Source organism: Heloderma suspectum, chromosome 6 (assembly GCF_057233095.1).
Source record: "Heloderma suspectum isolate Gila_16-S chromosome 6, 16-S_ref, whole genome shotgun sequence".
In the NCBI taxonomy this organism is placed as follows: Eukaryota; Metazoa; Chordata; class Lepidosauria; order Squamata; family Helodermatidae; genus Heloderma; species Heloderma suspectum.
In genome coordinates, this window is record NC_139463.1 from 39,813,097 (window position 1) to 39,832,320 (window position 19,224).

At 46.2% G+C, this 19,224-nt stretch overlaps 1 protein-coding gene across 5 annotated transcripts in view; it reads right to left on the reverse strand.

Moving 5' to 3' along the window:
• The window catches only part of C6H8orf58 (chromosome 6 C8orf58 homolog), a 65,912-nt gene that overhangs the window by 5,711 nt on the left and 40,977 nt on the right, over positions 1–19,224 (reverse strand). For 3 of the 5 annotated variants that reach the window (XM_084804012.1, XM_084804011.1, XM_084804009.1), the window contains 5 exons: positions 13,752–13,821; positions 11,654–12,314; positions 4,468–4,632; positions 3,744–3,939; positions 2,642–2,754 (listed from right to left, as the gene is read on the reverse strand). In XM_084804012.1, the coding sequence (XP_084660138.1) occupies positions 2,642–2,754; positions 3,744–3,939; positions 4,468–4,632; positions 11,654–12,268 (1,089 nt within the window). In that variant the 5' untranslated portion in view covers positions 12,269–12,314; positions 13,752–13,821. Of the gene's footprint in view, positions 1–2,641; positions 2,755–3,743; positions 3,940–4,467; positions 4,633–11,653; positions 12,319–13,751; positions 13,822–19,224 lie in introns of all 5 variants that reach the window. The other 2 variants (XM_084804008.1, XM_084804010.1) reach the window with 1 other exon arrangement.

Below are 19,224 nucleotides of genomic sequence, written 5' to 3' on the forward strand. Positions count from 1 at the left end.
CATTCCACAATCAGGGGGCCACCACTGAGACGACCCTCCCCCTTGTTGCCACCTTCCAAGCCTCCCTTACCAACAGAACCCCCATCTTCCCAGCCTCACAGAAGTCTTGGGCTACAAAATCAGGCAAGGGCCCTTTAACAATCCAGTGGGCTCCTCCAGGAGGGGCAGAACTGATCACACTACAGGTCTTGTCAGCCTACATAAGGCTTCAGTTGGCTCTAGCTACCTGCTGAAACAACATCCTCCTATTGTTCTAGTAGGAGAGAGTTCCAGCCAGCAGGACCCACTCAGAGCTATCCAGGGTCCAACTTTCTTCCTGCCTTAAACTTACTATCAGCTTCTCCTGTAAGCCTAAAAGAGCCCTGGTATGGAACAGCCTCCCACAGGATGTGACAACTTATCCCAGATATTTAATCTCTACAGAGCATTATAAAAGCAATGGCCACAGGATTTCGATCTCTTGCTTGCTATTTTATTGAAGTGAAAGAAATATGAGAGTAGAGACTGGGAGAGGAGGCACGGCCCTCTGGTCTGTTTCAAGATGCTCGCAGAGCCCCAAAGCCTATTTAGAGAAGAAGTGCCCTGCTGGATCAGACCAAAGGCCTAATTAGTCACGTTCCCCAAGTGGTCAACCAGATACGCATGGGAACCTGACAAACAGGACATAAGTGCAACAGCCTTCTCCTGCTGTTGTTCCCCAGCAACTGGTACTCTGAAGAAAACTGCTCTGACCCTGGAGGTAGTGTATTTGCAACCTTAAGAGCAGGAGTGGTCAGCACACAGCCTGCATGTGCCCCTATTGGCCATTTTTGCACACACACCCCCATGGCTGGTTTCTTGATGCGGCGGTGGCAAAAAACCTGCCAACTGTTCTTGAGAACAAGGTGTCTAGGCGCCATGTTTGGAAGCAGAATCATGTTCCCGGAAGCCTCCCAGGAGCACGATTTTGCTTCCAAACAAGATATGTGCTCTGAGCGTGCCTTGTTTTCAAGGAAAATTGCTGCTTTCAGCCACCGCCTCAGTGCCAAATTTCAGCAGTGCGGAAGCAGGGGTGTGGCCTCGGCTGGGGAGGGGAGCAATGCAGCTCCCTGACCCCTAGACGTTACCCACCCCTTCTTAAGAGGGAGGACCTTTTATCTTTTTAGGGTTTGAAAAGAAGCTTGTTCCCAGAGCAGAATGAGGGAGGACCTCCAAGAAAGTAAGGCTAGATACATACTCAGGGTTATTTAAGAGTGAACCTGTCTGCATTAAAACCTTTTAAGTCACCCTACTGACCACCAGCGGGGGCTGGGGGGCATTATTTCACATTTGCAATGCATAGGTTAAGTAGGACTTCTAAAGAGGGTTGCCTTTTTCCTCATCACCACACCCTTGTAGGGTGTGGTGATGAGGAAGCTCCTTTTCAGAGGTTCCTCCTCTCCCTCTGAAAAGCTGCATGACAAGCCAATAACACGAGAGTTGTGGTTTTCACCAGCATCAGGACGCACTGATAGAGGAAAGCTGTGTGTGTTCTATTTTTGCTAGAATGGACCCAGGGCGTAGAGTTTTTTCCCCAGATTAATCCTCACAAGGGACTGATTGATTTAAACGCTTTCCCATCACAGTGTTCAAAAGCACTGTACAACCTAAAAAACTCCAAGAAGAAAGGATAAGGGTGTGATCTTTCTCATACTATTTATTCCCAGGATTTATATCAACCCTTCCTCCGAGGAGCTCAAGATGGCGTACATGGTTTACACATACACACGCACACGCACACACAGAGCCAAACTACACATTATGCTAATGATGTAGCACATAGCTTAGGTTTGTGTTTTGTTTTATCTTGGTGTAACTGCATGTGAACCTGATTCGGGTTGGGTACAGTGTGCTCTAGTAGGGGAGGATTAAACTCCCCAGCCCCCATTTTTCCCCCAATCCTCCACCACTACCCTTGCCGGACATTAAAAAAATGTAGGCTTTTTTCTCCCCCCTCCCCCACACACACACAATGGGGGGGATTTCAGGGGGGAAAACAGGTGGTGGGGTGGTTCAATCCTCCCTTCCCAGAATGTGCTGGACCTGATCTGAATTGGGATTGAGCACAGTTACACAGAGATAAAACAAAATACAAGCCCAAGCTACATGCTACACAGTTAGCATGATGTTTGGCTCAGCCTCACACACACACGCGCGCGCGCACACACACACACAGCTCCAGTTTTATCCTTTCATGAATTTTGTGAGGTAGGTTAGACCGTGTTGATGCGTGACTGGCTCAAGGTCATGCAGCGACTAGCTTTGTGGCTGAGGGAGGATTCAATCCTAGGTCTCTCCACCGCAAGCCCAGCAGTCTTGCCACAAGAGCACACTGCCTCTCTAATGTTCTCCAGCTTCATGAGGTTATAGCCCCAGAGGCTGGTGGCTCCGATTTGGGTGGGGCTGTGAATGCATTCTGGGTTTTGGTCAGAACCAGCCAGAACTCTAAAGGAGCTATCCAAGATTCTGGACTCTATCAGCGCTCTGGATAGCTCCTTTAGAGTTATGGCTGGTTCTGACCAAGACCCAGAATGGATTCACAGTCCCACCCAAATCGGAGCCACCAGCCTCCACGGTCTTAGAAATGGCCCAAGGTGCAGCCCCAACCCAGGTGCCGGCTTACCTTGAGCTTCATGCCAGGCGGCAAGGTGTGTGAGCTCCCATCCAGCTGATCCATGAGGCTACGAGAGCTGGCAGAGTGAGCGGCTGCGTTCCTAGAGTGATCCACCTTGCTCCCTGCAGTGGTGGCAAAGGAAGAAGAAATGTTTGTTAGCATAACATAATCCTGCATTTTGAGAACACTGGATGCTGCATTATAAAAGATCAGGCTATTTGACTACTTATATCCAGTCTTCCTCTGATGGCGTACATGGTTTATACACACACACACACACACACACACACACCCAAACTACATGTTACACTAATCATGTCGCTTAGTCTTGCAATTTGTTTTATCTTGGTGTAATCGCACATGGTCTTGATTTAGATTGGGACCAGTGTGTTCTGGGAGGAGAGGATTAAACTCCCCCCCCCCGCATCCCCCCTCCCCAATTCCACCACCACCCTTGGGGGACAGAAAAAAGAGAAGTTTCCACTGATTCCAAATTAGGCTTTTTCTTTTTTTAACCCCCCCCCGGGGGGGGGATTTCAGGGGGGAAAAGAGATGGTGGGCAGGTTTAATCCTCCCCTCCCAGAATGCTCTAGTCCCAATCCAAATTGAAAGAAGTCATTAAACTACATTTACACTGCTATCCTATGCATTTCTATTCAAAAGTAAGTCCCACTGAGTTCAATAGGACTGACTCCCAGACAGGTAAGTGTAGCAGGGGTGTTGAACTTCAGGCCCACCTGGGTTCCAAATCTGGCCTCTGGGGTTCCCCATACGGCTACGTTCCTTTCACCCCAACTACTGGGTTTTGGTGGTTTTGTGATTGTGTGTGAAAAAGAGCACAAAAGCCGGGAAATGACCAAACAATTGATGTTTGGGGGAAAGGGGGTGAGGTCATAAGGGAAACCCCAGAGGGCAAGATTGGGAAAGATTTGGCCCCTGGACCTGAGATTCTGCACCCCTGCATTAGTGGAAGAGTGGGGTGAGGGCTAAAAGCCCCACAGCTTGCCCTAGCGATCTGACTGGGTTGCCTCTGCAGGGAACAATTCACACCACACAGAGATGGTACTGCAGAGAGGAGCCTGGCCAGTCAGACTCAGAATTGGCTACTCACCTAGGTTACGGGCTGGACTCCGCAGCACACGCGTGTCCGAGGCAGAGCGAGCCCGGAAGTGGTGAGGGCGCCAGGAGCCCAGTGAATTGGGCTCCTCTTCTTCTTCTGCCTCCATTTCTGTGGCTGCTGATGCCTCAGGCTGGAGTTCCTCTCTTGTCAGCCCAGGGCCTTCCGAAGGGTCTTCAGAAACACCTTCCTGTCAGACAAAATGGTAACCGAGCTGGAGAAAAAACATTCCAGGAACCCAGCAGTCCTAGAGAAAGCTGTTCGGGATTTAACACTTGTAAAAGGGCAGGGGGGTGAAGAATTTGAAGACTGACGACTTCTGGACCAAAATTGCCAAAAATACCAGTGTGGCACAGCGGTGAGAGTATCCTACTAGGAACTGGGAGACCAGGATTAAAATCCCTACACAGCCACAAAGCTCACTCAGAGAACTTGGACCAATCATGCTCTCTCTCCACCTAAACTACCTCACAGGGTTGTTGGGAGGATAAAATAGGGGGCAGTGTGTGTGTGTGTGTGTGTGTGTATGTGTGAAGAACCACAAATGCTGCTCTTTGCTCTTTGGAAGAAGGGTGGGATATCATGGGTGCTCACTGCCCTCCCCCAATTCCCTGCTCTCCTTCCTACAGTGTATTTACCCACAATCTCGACCAGCTTGTTTTCAATGAGATTTACTGTCTAGTAAACACAGTCAGGGTTGCATGCATCCCTCTCTTACATTCTCCAATTCCTGGGCCCGGATCCGGCACGCCATGACCTGTTGCTGATGCTGGAGCCGCAGGTTGGCCTGCTGCAGGTGGGCAATTTTTTCCAGCATCTGACAGATGTGCTCCAAGTACCGCAGGCCTTGCCCAGGCATGGTAAGCGATGGGTCAACCTGCACCTAGAGAGGGAGGCATCATATGGCATCAGGGATCTGTGCTCACACAAACAGCGAACAAGGAGCCCAGAGAGAAGCAGTCTGAGCAGGGTGCCCTGGGGAGGTGGGCCACCGTGGCAGCAGTCTGATTAACTACTTTCAAGTTCGGGTGAGGCCTTGTTCTAGGACAATGCTCCAGAGTCTTCCTGCAAACACTTAGGATGCTGCCATTCAGGCCCAGTTTAGACACGCAGTTCATACCGGATACAGTAAACCTGTTCCTGGACACATTAGATGAGAGATGTAAAATTTCTTGAAACTTTGAGGCCAAATTTTTTTTCCAGGGTTATTTGGGGGGCGGGGCAGAAATTTTGGAAAAATGGAAAAATAAGCAATACTTATTTTTTTGTGCTCTTTACAAATCTAAAGTCACTTTGTTGCCTTAAAACAGCCCTCCCCAACTTGATGCCCTCCAGTTATTTTGCACTTCAGCTCCCATCAGCCTCAGGCAGCATGGCCAATGGTCAGGAATGCTGGGCACTGTAGTCCAAAACATCCAGAGGGCACCAGGCTGGGGAGGGCTGCTTTAGGAACATCAAGCAGCCTTTCTGTTCCTAAAGTTATTTTATGTATGACTTAGTTTGCTCATAAAACTATCATTGTATTTTTTAAAAAATTAAAGTAAACGCAGTAAATTTGTAATTCTTGTCTGAATAGATTAGAACTACATTAAATGTCTGCTACAGCTCAGAAACAGACTCCACAGAATGAAACCCAAGCTGTCAAGAATGCACATTTACTGTCAAGAATGCACAATGGTGACTCTACTCACATCCTGGGAAACTGAGCATAAATGTCTTAGATCAATAATTGTAATAAGCAATGAAAGAAATAACTATGCTGAGAATCTTACAGAGAGGATTAAAAAAAACGTTTTCCCCATGGCTTCATTATTTCCATTATTTCTCCTGCCTTTCTATAAAAGTGTTCTTATTACATAGTTTTTAGAAATCATTTTGCAGGGAGCAAAGGCTGGTTAACAATATATCCAAAGCTGTTCAATTTTTCAGAAAAACAAAAACAAAAATGGTCCTCAGGAAAAAGCTTCAGGGGAAGTGGCAAGTGACAATTTTATTTATTTTTTTTTTTTGGGGGGGGGGAAGTGTCCAATTTTTCAGATTTCAATTTAATGGGGGGTACAGCCTACTGAGAGGGTCCTGGAGGTGAAAATGGCACTCAGAACTCCTACAGTTGTTCACCCATGATTAGTTAGGGCTGTATGAGAAATTCATTTCAATTAATTTTTGATCAGGATTTGCCCAGTTTGCACCTTCCAGGTCTAACACAGGCTCAGATATAATCTGCAGTTGAACTGTGTACATTTCCGAGCTTGGAATGTCATTTGTGGAAACCCCCCTCACACACCAAATGCCTTTGACTTCTGAAAAATGAGCACAAATGCACTTTAATCAATGGGAGAAGAATGCGTACATTTCAAAGATGCACACAATTGATGTGTACACATTTTGAAAAATATGCATGAAAATATGCATGAATTTTCATGTGAAAAGAAAAAACAAAGCTCACAAACTGATACGGATTTGAGTTGGAACAAGCTTTGAGATGGAATTCGGAGAACGTCGGCGAGCTTGAGTTTTGCTGGTTCGCACATCCCTACCCCTGATGTACAGAGAAGTGTTTCTTTTTATAATATGGAGAAGCAGTTCCTCCCTCCAATCCACTCATGAGCCAGGTGTTCAAACTGTTCCTGGACAGTATCACTCAAGAATAGTGATGGGCAAACTTACCCCAAGTGAGTTCGTTATTTTGGAAAATAATCAACCCACCCATGTAGGATCAGATTAGAGTTCTCCCTCAAAGAGAACTCTCGCTCTGTATAAACGAGCTTTTGCACATGCACGATATCAAAGTGCATCTTGGGATTTGTAGTTTGGAATTGCGTAGTGCCTCTTCAGAGTTAGGGGGCGAGGTGGCACTGCCGAGTCCTCTCGCTTCTCATGGGGTCAGAGCGGTGGCAGCGAGGAGGGAAGCGGCTCCAAAATAGGCAAGGAAAAGGTTAATCCAACCAATGTAACACGTGCACAGAAATAGCATTGTTTAGATACAGACTGTACATCTAGTCATCAATTCTGAACTTAATAGTGAATTTGTAAACTTCCAGTCCAAGCTTGTTAAAAAAAGTGAGCCTTACGAACGGGCAAGATTCGACCAGACACCCAACTAATTATAGAATTCAGAGGTATCATTTCTCAAAACTACAGATATGGAGTTGTATCACTAGCCCTTTATTTATTTTTTTCCAGAGGGGTAGAGCCGTGCAAGTCTGCTGCAGAAAAAAGAACTGTGGCACCTAAAAATTCAGCTTGAACAAAGTCGTAACTGTCTGCACTTTTTGCAATTCATTTTCCTCTGATCTCACTGCTTATTTATTTGTATTATTTATCAGTTGCTTTTCAGGGCCAAGCCCTCACAAAACAAGGCACACACAAATTAGAAACAACAGAATATGTAGGCATAAAATGGACACAGCTAAATAGATGAGAAAAAAAAACTACTCTAGAGCACACAGTTCACTTAAGGAAATGCAGTTATTAAAAAAAAGGGGGAGTCAGTTTTTAAGGCTTTTTCTTGAATGCCAAAACTGAAGAGACCAAGCAACCGTCAACTGTCCTCTGTAAAATAGGATCCATGGCCACTCTACACACGATAAGAGAGAATGCAGCAAACTAACCCTCTTATCCCCAAAGCCCTCAGAAACTGAAGTCTTAAGAGAACACCGGAAGGCCAGGCCTGAGGGGCTCAGATGGACTTCCTAGAGGAGGGAGTTCCAGAGGCCTGGTGTTGTGGTCAAGACCACCCTGTACCCATGGACGCCCACTTAACCTCTGAAGGTGGAGGGCCGCAGAGCAGAGCCTCAGCTAAGCAACCTAAGATAGCAGGGGGGCTCATATAAGGAATGCAGTCCTTAAGATATCCTTGTTTTAGGGTGTTTGAACTGCGCCTGTAAGCCGATCAGTATCTGATCCTACGCAGCACTAGGATACTTGCTGCAGTTTCAAGAACCTCAGCTTTCTAGATATATATAAAAGGTCCTAGCTCTTATGATCACCGAGATCCATTTGCAAGTAAGTAGCTAGAGTCTGCAGAAACATTCAGGAAGCCTTGTGTTTCCTTCCCAACTCTAGGTGAGGTACAGCTCATCACACACTCATAACGTTTTGTCATAGACCAACCCTATCAGTCCAATTTCCCCAAGAGCTTATAAAGGAGGGGGGAGGGTGATCAGTGAAGCGTGCGTATTAATACAATGATGCAATACACATATCCATGCAAAGCATGAATATATTTGCATATATTTGAGCACAGAACTTGACTCCTAGATTTACATTTTAGACCAGTGTCAATCACCTGTCAAGGCACAGGCCAAGTAACATTACTTCTTGTGCTCCTTTCTTCTCCACAGCACTTTTCCCAGGCTGGCCATCACTGGTCAGCTCTGAGTCACTGGGTACATGTTGCAGCTCACACATGCCACTGAGGCATCCTGGGAGGGACTTTGGTTTGGGCAGGAGCAGCTACAGACCAGGAAGAAAGGAAGGAGGGAACCTGCTGGGAAAGTGGTGAGTTCCTGTCACAGCTCAGTAGGGAAAGGAGCAAGGAGGGATCCAGGGGCTTGGGAGACCTGGTTGTGGCTCCGAGGTGTGTGTTTGCAAACACAAGCCCTCACGAATGTCACATTTGCCGCAATGGACACCTAACACAGAGAGAGCTTTCACAAAAAACAGAGTTGAGATACAGCCAGTAGCTTAGATGGCTTTTAAAGCAGAGGAGGCAAACTCATGGCAACTAATCATGATAGCTGTGGGACCTTCACAATTCAAAGTGCTTCTGCAAATCTCTGGTTTTGACTTATAAAGCCCTTCACATCTTTTTAAGTGTGAAGGGGCCACAGGATGACAGTTCACACATCACACCAATTTCCGGGTTGTTTAACCCAGGAACTGGTGGGGCCACGTGACAGCAAGCGAATGCTTTGCCTCCCACATGATCGCTTTCTTCTGCTTTCACTCAACCAAAATCAACAACCCCAGTTTGTGGGTTGTTATCATGATATTGAAACCCAGAGTTTAACCCAACAACAAACCATGGGTGAATGTTGGGTTAATCTCTGGGTTGTTTAACCCCTAAACAACTCAAGAGTCCCAGATTCAGACATCAAGATAACAACCCAGGAAGGGGCATTCCTGGGTTGTTGATTACTGTAAGCAATGGGCATGCTCACTCGCTGCTGCACAACCCCGCCAAAATTGGCGTAACAAGTGAACCGGGTCAGTATCTTACAGGCTGCAAGTCCACGCCACCCAATATCCTATCTCTAGCTCAGGGGTAGCCAATGTGGTACCCTCTAGATGTTTTGAACTACAGCTCCCATAATCCCTTAGCATTGGCCCTGTTGGCTGGGGCTGATGGGAGTTGCTGTTCAAAACATTTGGAGGGCACCAGGTTGCCTACCGAGGCTTTAGCTGCAACAATTCCCAAAGACCCCAAGGGAGGAGGGGGAAAGAAATCCTTTTCATTAGATGGGATGAGGTCTTCCTGAACTCATAGACCACAACTGAGGCACTCATACATCAAATATTCAGATCCATGGACAGTAGCCAAAATGAAGAGCAAATTAGTAGTATACCAACTACGCCCTTATCTTGACAGAGACAGACTAGCTACAGTTATCTGTGCTCTGATAACCTCTTGTCTGGATTACTGCAATGCATTATACGTGGGGCTGCCTTTCAAATGGTCCGGAAACTTCAGCTAGTCCAAATTAGGGCGGCAAGATTGTTAACAGGGACTAGCCAACGGGATCATAATATGCCAGTACTTTTCCAGCTGCACTGGCTGCCAGTCCATGTCTGAGCCCGATTCAAAGTGCTGGTGTTAACATTCAAAGCCCTAAACGACTTGGGGCCAGGTTATCTGAAGGATTGTCTCTTCCCATATGTACCTGCTCAGACCCTAAGATCATCTTCAGGGGCCCTTTTCCAGGAGCCCCTGCAAAAGGAAGTGAGGCATGTGGCTACTAGGAAGGGAGCCTTTTCTGCTGTGGCACCCTGGCTGTGGAATGAGCTCCCTAGAGAGGTTCACCTGGTGCCTAGGCTGTACTCGTTTCAAGGACCAGGTGAAGACCTTTTTATTTTCCCAGCATTTTAGCATTTACCTTTTAAGTTCTGCTGTTTTAAATCTGTATTTTACATCTCTGCATTGCTGCTAGGTTTTATTATGGTTGTACTTTTATACTGTAGTTTTAAACTTTTATATTTTATATTGTTTTATGTTGTATTTTGTGGTTTTAATTTCTGTGAACCACCCAAAGAGCTTCGGCTATTGGGTGGCATAGAAATGTAATAAATAAATAAATTTGATTTTACCATTTCTTCTCATGACGTCTACATTTTCTTCTAAAACCCCATTCTGGGAGTTTGGAAGATGATTCAAGACTCTTTACCAGCAAGGCCCAGATATCCTAGATGCCAGTAATAGTAACATTAATAATTGTTCGCATTTAGAGAGCAATGAGAATGTTCAAAGCACTCTACATGCATTGTTTTGGTATTCTGTATCCCCCTAACCATGCTAGCCTCACTACAACCCTGCGAAGTAGGTTAGGCTGAGAGTATGTGATTCCCCAAGGTCACCCAGTACACTTCTTGGACAAGTAGGAATTTGAACCTGGGGCTCCCATGCTAGTCCAACCCTCTAACACAACACTGGGTCTCTGTTGTCCCATGACGACTGAGAGAGACTTGTTTAAGGCACCTAATGAATTTATAGCTAAGTCAAATACTGAACCAGGGACTAACCAGCTCGCTCAGTCTTAGGAAGCAATGCTATGTATGTTTAAAAAGGTAAAGGTAAAGGTGTCCCCAACCAGTCGTGTCCGACTCTAGGGTGCGGTGCTCATCCCCATTTCTAAGCCGAAGAGCCAGCGCTGTCCGAAGATGCTTCCGTGGTCATGTGGCCGGCATGACTGAACACCGAGGTGCACGGAACGCTGTTACCTTTCCCGCCAAGGCGGTACCTATTTATCTACTTGCAATTTCTTGCTTTCGAACTGCTAGGTTGGCAGGAGATGTATGTTTACCTGAGAATAAATCCCAATTCAATTCAGTGGGGCTCACTTCCCAGTTAAAATGCACAGGGCTGGGCTTTTAGCAAGTGTGGTACAGCAGCTACAATTTAATCACGTGCTCATAGCCTTCAAACGGGGCAATGCTGCGTCTTGCGGTCCATGGCAAGTCAGAAACTATACTCTGCAGGAGCCTTCAGGTGCCTATTGGGGCAGGGCTGTAGCTCAGCAGCACAGCACCTGGGCCCAAGGTTCAGTCTCCGGCATCTCCAAGTAGGGCCATGAAAGAATCCTGCCTGAAACGGTGGACCGCCGCTGCCAGTCAGCGTCGACAATACTGGGCAGAGCAATGGTAAGACAGCTTCCTAAGTTCCTACTATGAACACCAGTGACTCGGTATGTTAATAGCTATTTAGCTAGCTAGAACTCAGATGAATCAAGTCCTGAACATCAAATGAATTCTTACAGGCTCAACACCTCCCTCCTGTAAACCAGGTCAGGAGAGAGGGGGAGAGAGAGTGAGTGTATATAGATATATTATTCAAGGGAACCACATCACTACATTCCAACAACAGACAATTGCGCAAAGTATCATCACAGGGCGGAAAGAAGAGCATTTCCCATATGAAACTACCCCGCCTAGCTAGTGGGAGGAGAGATTAGGCCACAGTAGGAAAGCATGTTAACTTCCACACCTGTTGTGGTCCCCAGCACAGTCAAGTTTGCCTGTCATTGCCTGCATTTTCAGCCATTTTAGACTCTTGCCTTCCTGGCGCATAGCTGCTCTTTCCCCCAACCGAGGAGGCAAAACCTGGCAGGAAGACATGCCCGCTGCAAAGGATCCTGGGAAAACAAAGGAACCGCACTGGCCAAATGTTGCTGGACCCTTTCACAACTTACCTCTTCTTCTATGCTGTGCTCCTCTGGAGTGCCGTAGCCAGAAAGTGCTTGGCTATATCCCCCGGAAGCGACGTCCACAATCCCATCAACACTTGCTGGCCGGTGCAAGTGATAGGACTTCAGCCCTTCCAGGTCCACCAGGCTACGGGGCCTTTGGCTCAGCGGCCTAGGGGAGCGGCCAGGCAGACGGTGCTTCTGCGATCGTTGGACCACCTGGGCTAATTTCTTGCTGACAGAGAGATTCCGGCGGTAGGCACGATCCTGGCCAGGACCTGGTTCCTCCAGGCCTTCTCCTTTGGGGCTACTCTCACAGGGGGCCAGAGGAGGAGAGCCTCCTCCCAAAGGTTGGAATCCATCCAGACAGTCCAAGGAGAAACTTTTCTCAGAGCTCAGTGGGGTAGAAGGAGAGAGATCATTGCTGGCCATCTCCACACCAGAGTCCTCTGATTCAGATTTGAGGAGCCGCCCACTCATGGGCAAGAAGCCCAACTGGTCGGGAACAGGCTCTGTCGGGGACCCAGCCTCACCCCATCGATCTGCCTTGCTGCTTATCTTGCTGTCCAACTCCAGGCTGAGTGGGAACTCAGGTTGAGGGTCCTGCAGCTTCCGGTACATGCTGACAGAGGTTAACACGACACAGCTCTCTGCTGGTCTCCAGGCACTACCTGCAATTTCAAAGACAGGCACGCATCATTAGGGAGAAGCCACCCCCATTCCACAGAGAATGAATGCCCAACACCTGAAACCAGGTAAATATAGTGCATGCTCAGCAAATAACTCCGCCCCAACCCCTCCCCTCTGCCAAAGCTCCCCAGGACATCCAGTTTCTGAGGAAACATGCTTGCTTGCAACATATGCATTCCAAGAATATTCCTCATATGTGCATGATTCAGCCAGGAGTCAGCTTTCGTTTCAGACAGGGGTGAGTGGAGACGGTGCTGCAGAGGTAATCTCTGGGAAACAGCTTGTGGAAAAGGAGATTGCATGTGCACCAGGGATGGTGCGTACCACCCATTGCTATCACCTCACCCTCTGCTCTCCTTTTACATAGGGCAGCCTCCCAGCTGCATTCCTAACCACTGACCATGACAGCTGGGAAAGATAGGAGTTGCAGTCCAAAACATCTGGAGAGTACTAGGCTGGGGGAGACGGGCGCGTGTCTTTAGAATAGGGCTAGGAAACCTGGAGGGACACATCCCCTGGGGGGTAATTTGCCAGGAGGAGCCAACCCCCTTTCTCTCTCTCTCGCTCTCTCTCTCTCTCGCTCTCTCTCTCACTCACTGTCCTTCTCCCTCCCCAAGCGGGCTACCAAGAGAAGGACAGATTGTTCTTGCCAGAGGTCTGAACTGCCTGCCTGCAGAGGGCTTTTCAAATCAGGCCGAGGACTGGACGTTGCCATGCCTGGTTGAAAGGATTATCACTGTGGCTACGAAGAGGAGAGAGGTCCCAGCAAACCTCAGCAATCTTCACCTGAAGAAACACTTCCACCCCGGTGCTGAGATCTACTCTTCTTAGCCCAGCTGAAAGAAACATGTGTTTCTGCCACGTACTCTTAAGCTTGTCATTTCTTTGGGACCCATTCTGTTGTTGACAGACTGCAAAGTACACTGATGTGGACTACCTGGGTCTTGAAGTACTTTAACCACTACACTGTAGTCAAAGGAGGTGGTTACTCAAAACCAATATTAAGCACTTACACAGCACTTCAGAGTGTTCAAAGACACTCACATACATCATTTCAGTAATTGCTACAACAGCCCTGTGAGGGGGTTAAATAAATATTTATTTATTTATTTCTATACTGCCCAATAGCTGAAGCTCTCTGGGCAGTTCACAACAACTAAAACCACAAAATACAGCATAAAATGCAATATAAAATTTAAAAGTTTAAACTACAGTATAAAAGTAAAACCAACATAAAACCTAGCAGCAACACAGAGATTTCAAATACAATAAGGGCACAATGCTATCAGGATAGCCAGTGTGGTGTAGTGGCTAGAGTGTTGGACCAGGAATCGGGAGATCCGGGTTCTAGTCCCCACTTGGCCATGGAAGCTCACTGGGTGACTTTGGGCCAGTCACAGACTCCCAGCCCAACCTACCTCACAGGGTTGTTGTTGTGAGGATAAAATGGAGAGGAGGAGGATTATGTACTCCACCTTGGGTTCCTAAAAGATATAAAATGTAATAATAATAAATATTGCCGATTTTAAGCTTACTCAGAAGTAAACAGGATGAGCCATCTGCATGTCAGCTTAAAAGTAAGCAGGACTGAATCATTCAGCAGCACTTTCAAACAGCATCCCAAATACCCAAGTGAACAGCATGACTACTCACAAGTAAGCAAGGAGACTCTACAGTCTACTCACAAGTAAGCAGGACTGAATTACTCAGTAGCGTCCTCCCCAGGGCCACCTCCTCTCCTGATGGGAAAAGCTGTTATCTCTGATGAGCAACTGGTAGGGCAGAAGAGTTTTCCCCTGCTGGGAGAAGGGGCAGGACCTGGGGAAGAAGCTGGTGGGGCAATGGGGAACCCATGCAGACCGTGTCTAGCCCATGGACCAGAGGTTCCTCATCCCTGCCCTATAAGTTTAGGACTTGCACCGTAAAGTGAGTTCCAACAGGTGAAGCTGGCATGTCAGTGGTACCAGTAAAAAAAAGGCTGTACCAGATAGCCCAGGAAGACAGCCCCCCATCCCATTTCCCCAAGGCCCAATGTGGAAAAAATGGATAAGAGGCAAGAGGGAGCCTCTTATGAAATATTTTCTCTTTCAAAACCATCAATGAAAGAAGCCCTATACAGGCGTTGATACAGTTTAGAACCCTGCATGATATGGATGCAATCCTATATAATCTTTACCTAGGAGTAAATCCATTTAGTTCAATGGAACGTGAGTACTCATGTACAGGATTGCACTGTGACTCAGATACCTTCATATTAATTTATTAGATGTATAAAAGAGCACTCTCTGCCTACTAGCAGGCACTCAGGGCAATGTACAATAAAAACATTAAAACTTCACATAAAATCCAAGGCACAAAGGCGCAAAACCATACAATAACATTTATGAGTGGAATTAAAATGAAAGAGTGGCAAAACATTAAAAATTAAAAGCCTGATGGAGCAGGGCAGTCTTGGACTTCCTGGATTAAGCTCTGGTTAGATCAGAACTTACTTATCCACTGGCTTCATGCTTCTCAAATATTCCAGCGCAGTGCTTGCTTCAACAAACGTATCAAGACACATTTACAAATGTGTTTTTTTCTTTAAATAGTTGCATGTGGAGTTTTAAAAATAAAATCACAAATTAATGAGAACAGCTTATGGGTGAACACATATGACAGTGACACAGACTGGAAATAAATCAATTCATCTGACCCTTAATCAGAATCTAACGACGGAGGAAATAGTAAGTATACAGAACACTTACACAAGGATGGCTGCAAATCATTTCAGCCAATGTATGGGTTTGTCTAGTATGAAATAATAGGATTTGGCCATTGGTGCTTCCATATGTAAGAGGTGTATGTAAACAATTTTTTTCAAAGGTAACTATTTTTCCAGAACCTGGTCTCCATAATATTTTAAAGGAACTTCTCCTGCACTACATGCTTGAGATTGCACTACCTGACAATAGAAGACGGTGAGCTCTTCTTTGCTGGAGGTATTTAAGCAGAAGCTAAACAGCCATCTGTTAGGGATACTGTAGCTACATGCTGTATTGCAGATCATGTATTGAGCAAGGGGATGGACTAAATGACCTCCAAGATCTTTGACAACTGGATGATTTCTGTCAATTTAATCTGTTTCCTTTTGTACAAGTAAGGGAAGACCTTGCTGCTCTATTCCACTTAGGTCACAATCCTATGCATATTTAGACCGAAGAAGTCCTACAACTCCCAGTATTCCCCACCCAGCATGGCTAGCTGGGGAATTCTGGGAATTGTAGGACTTTTTTTCTGTCTAAACATGCATAGGATTGTGCCCTTAGTTACCCTAATGCAGTCATCCCCAACCTGGGGACCTCCAGATGTTAGACTACAACTCCCATCACCCCCAGCAAGCATGCTAGTCCAACACATCTGGAGGACACCATGTTGGGTGAGGCTACCCTAATGCATTTAAATCTGGACCTCATACCCATTTTATTCTGGCTTCCAATATCCAATTGGGTCCAAAGCTTGCCCACCCACAGCTAGCTCTTTCATTCCTTTCTGTCCCCCACCCGACCCCATGTAATCCATTTTACTCCCGCCCCCATTGCTCTTCCAAATCATTAAAAAAAAAAAAGGTAATCAAGTAAGCCAGCACAAAAGTCCAAGAGGACAATTTCACCCTCTCCTTGCCTTGCCACCCCTCCTAAATTCCAATCCCTCCTGCAACACCTACGAATGTGAAATGCTATTTATTGCAATGAACATAATCTGCAACAGACAATATTTACGCTACAGAATTGGATCGGTTTTCTGTAATTTGTAACTGCCAGGTGTAGTTCCCCCACCACCACCCCACTCACACATACAACTGGAAACTGTTATTACACATGATGTGCTAGTTAGAGATCTGTAGCTTTTCACAACCTACACATTCCCCAGAGAAACAAGTTTTGACTAGTGCAATTCTAGATATGTCTACTCAGAACAAAGTCCCACTGATGCAATGGGGTTTACTCCCAGGTAAATCAGTATAGCAATACAGCCTAAATCAGTGTAACAGCACAATTTTATGCAACTTTACTCAGAAGTAAGCTGCACAGACTTCAAAAGGACTTATTCTCTAGTAATCAGGTTTAGGATTGCAGCCTAAATCTGTTGTTTTAGAACTGCCGTGTGTCTCTTTGGCATACATCTTCTCAGATGGTCAAAGAATAGAATTTAGTTCAGCCACCCCAACCTAGAGCCTTCCAGCTGGTTCGGACTACAATTCCCATCAGCCTCAGCCAGCATAGCCAGTGGTCAGGGGTGTTGGGAGCTGTTATCCAAAACATCTGGCAGGCACCAGGCTGGGGGAAATTGTGTTAGAGCAATCAAGGGTGGTGAATAAACTTCAAAATCTTGTGATCTACTGTGTTTTCTACAAGAAACCCAAAGTCCACCAACCAGAGCAGTGTACAAAATAGTGGCTCAGGGGGAAGGAAACAGACTTAGATTTAAGTAACAGAATGCCTCTGAGAATATGCTCAGCCCAAGAATTTGTATTCAGTACCAAAACTGAGCTCATAGCCCTTCCAGACACAAATCCACTCCAGGTTTTCATCTGCAGCTTTCTTCATTTCAATAGCCTAATATAAAAGGAAGAAAAAGTTCCTTTTTCTTTTTACATTGTGGAATGATTGGGAGTTAGAAATCCATACTGATCTGCTGCAGATCACCCAAAGATCTATCTTCTGCCTGCCTTAGAGTGGTTATACCCCATTTCTGGGGTCTACAATGTGCCCACGGACACCTCTCTTGCCATCCACCAGACCCTTCCTGATTTCTATTCCATTTAAAAAGCTATGTTGTGAATGGACAGCCCCCACCCCCATGGCAGCCATTTTCTGAGAGTGCCCACAACTCCTGTCAAAATTCCAAAGGTGCCCAGCAACCAAAAAAAGTTGGGGACTCCACCACCACCCCATTTTTCACTAGGTTCCTATTGACTCTCCTTGCATTCCAGCTCTCATTGTCACTCAGGCAAGTGGTGGATTTTTCTGTTTAGACAGGGAGCGCTGGGAGTTGTAAGACTTTTTTTTTCTGTTTAAACATACATAGGATTGTGCCCTTAGTCACAATCTTTATAACTTCTACAGGACTCCTAGCACACAGTCTATTTTGCAATCTTTATCTGAATAACCCTCAAAAACAACTCGGACATTCACAGACATGGAATCCAGAATGAGGGACCCAGTCTCTAAAAACAGAGGAGACCCATGCCGCACCACCCTACACTAAAAGCCTCTCTGGACTGGAACAGTTGGGTTTCAAGCATGTAGCCTAACTCTTCATAGGGGAAGGAAGGGGAAAGCACTGGCAGAGAAATGTAGGATTCTGCTGAAAACCCAAATTCTGCAAACAGGGTCAATTATGTAAAATCAAGAGATCTGTGTGTTCCAGTCTTGCCAATGTACTGCACAGTATACTGTGTATACTGCACAATGTACTGCACAATGTACTGGGGGGGGATGTTGTGGTGCGCATACTATTTGTGATCAGGCTCTAGAATTATTATTGTGTAAGTGGACATAGCATAAGCCAAAAATTAAAATGTGGGGGCAACACAGATCCCTGTCCCCAAAAGACAATGAAGTTTAGAAACTGGCTGGGGTTTTTAAAACAATGATGTTGACAATCCCAGAATTCAAGGCCAAATTAAATGTTCTTCTAATCATACATAGCGTTAAGTATGATCCAAATGGAGAAGTTTTTCTCATTTTTTTTTTTTACCTCCCCCGCCCCCAGGGGGAGCGGAATTTCAGAATGAAAACAGGTGGAGGGGAAGCTTAACCCCCCCCCCCAGTACCACAGTCCCAATCTGAATCAGCGCCATGCATGCTTACTCTGAAGTAAATAAAACAATCAAATATAGCTCTCCTATTCATGATTAGAAGAATGTTTAGGGCCAAACTAAACATTCTCCTAATCATACATAGTAGAACTGTGCGTGGTTGTTTTCCCTACTCTCCTGCAAGCACGCATGGCCCCAATTTGGAGTGAGACCATGACACTTCAGGAGAGGAGCGTTTAAGCTTCCCCACCATTTTTATTCCGAAATTCCACCCACCCATGGGGGGGGTAAAAAAAAAAGGGGAGAAGTCTCCATTGATTCCATAGTTTAGTTTGGCACAGTGGGGCCATTCACACAACAAGCTGACCCACACTCAGTGGTTGAGTGTGGGTTGTTTTGAACCATGGGCTAGCGTGTTGTCTGAACACAGCCAGGGTGGCTTGTTAACCATGCAGTGTGGCTTATTTTCTTGAACAAGCCACCTTGAGAACCCATGGTTTGTTGCTGGGTTGTTCAGGGTGGTTAACACACCACACTGCATGGTTATGAACCTGGATGCGTTCAGATAACACAATAACCCACCGTGCAGAAAACATGCTGTGTTCAGAGAACATGCTAACCCCCAGTTCAATAAATAACCAACGCTCAACAACTAAATATGGGTTAGCGTGTTGTGTGAACAGCCCCTCTGGCCCTTATCTGGCTGCAACAGATTCTATTAATCCTGCCAGCCATATAGCTGCCTACCCGCTCCATCAGATGGTGTCTTGTTTGCACTGTAAGACAGGGAGGGTGGGTTTTGGTGGGAGCTTCCCCTCCCCCCCTGCCAACTTTTGGCTACAAGATTACATGGGCCAGAACACAGATTCATAGAGTTGGGACCTCAAAGATCACTTGGTTCAAGCCCCTGCCACTGTAGAAAATCCACTACTACAGCATTGCTGATCTGTAGCTATCCAACCTCTGCATAAAAACCTCTAAGGAAGGAGGATTGCCCGCCACTTTCTGAGACAGTCCATTCCACTTCCGAACAGCTTGTAACATCAGGAATTTTTTTCTAATGTTTATTTGAAATCCATTTTCT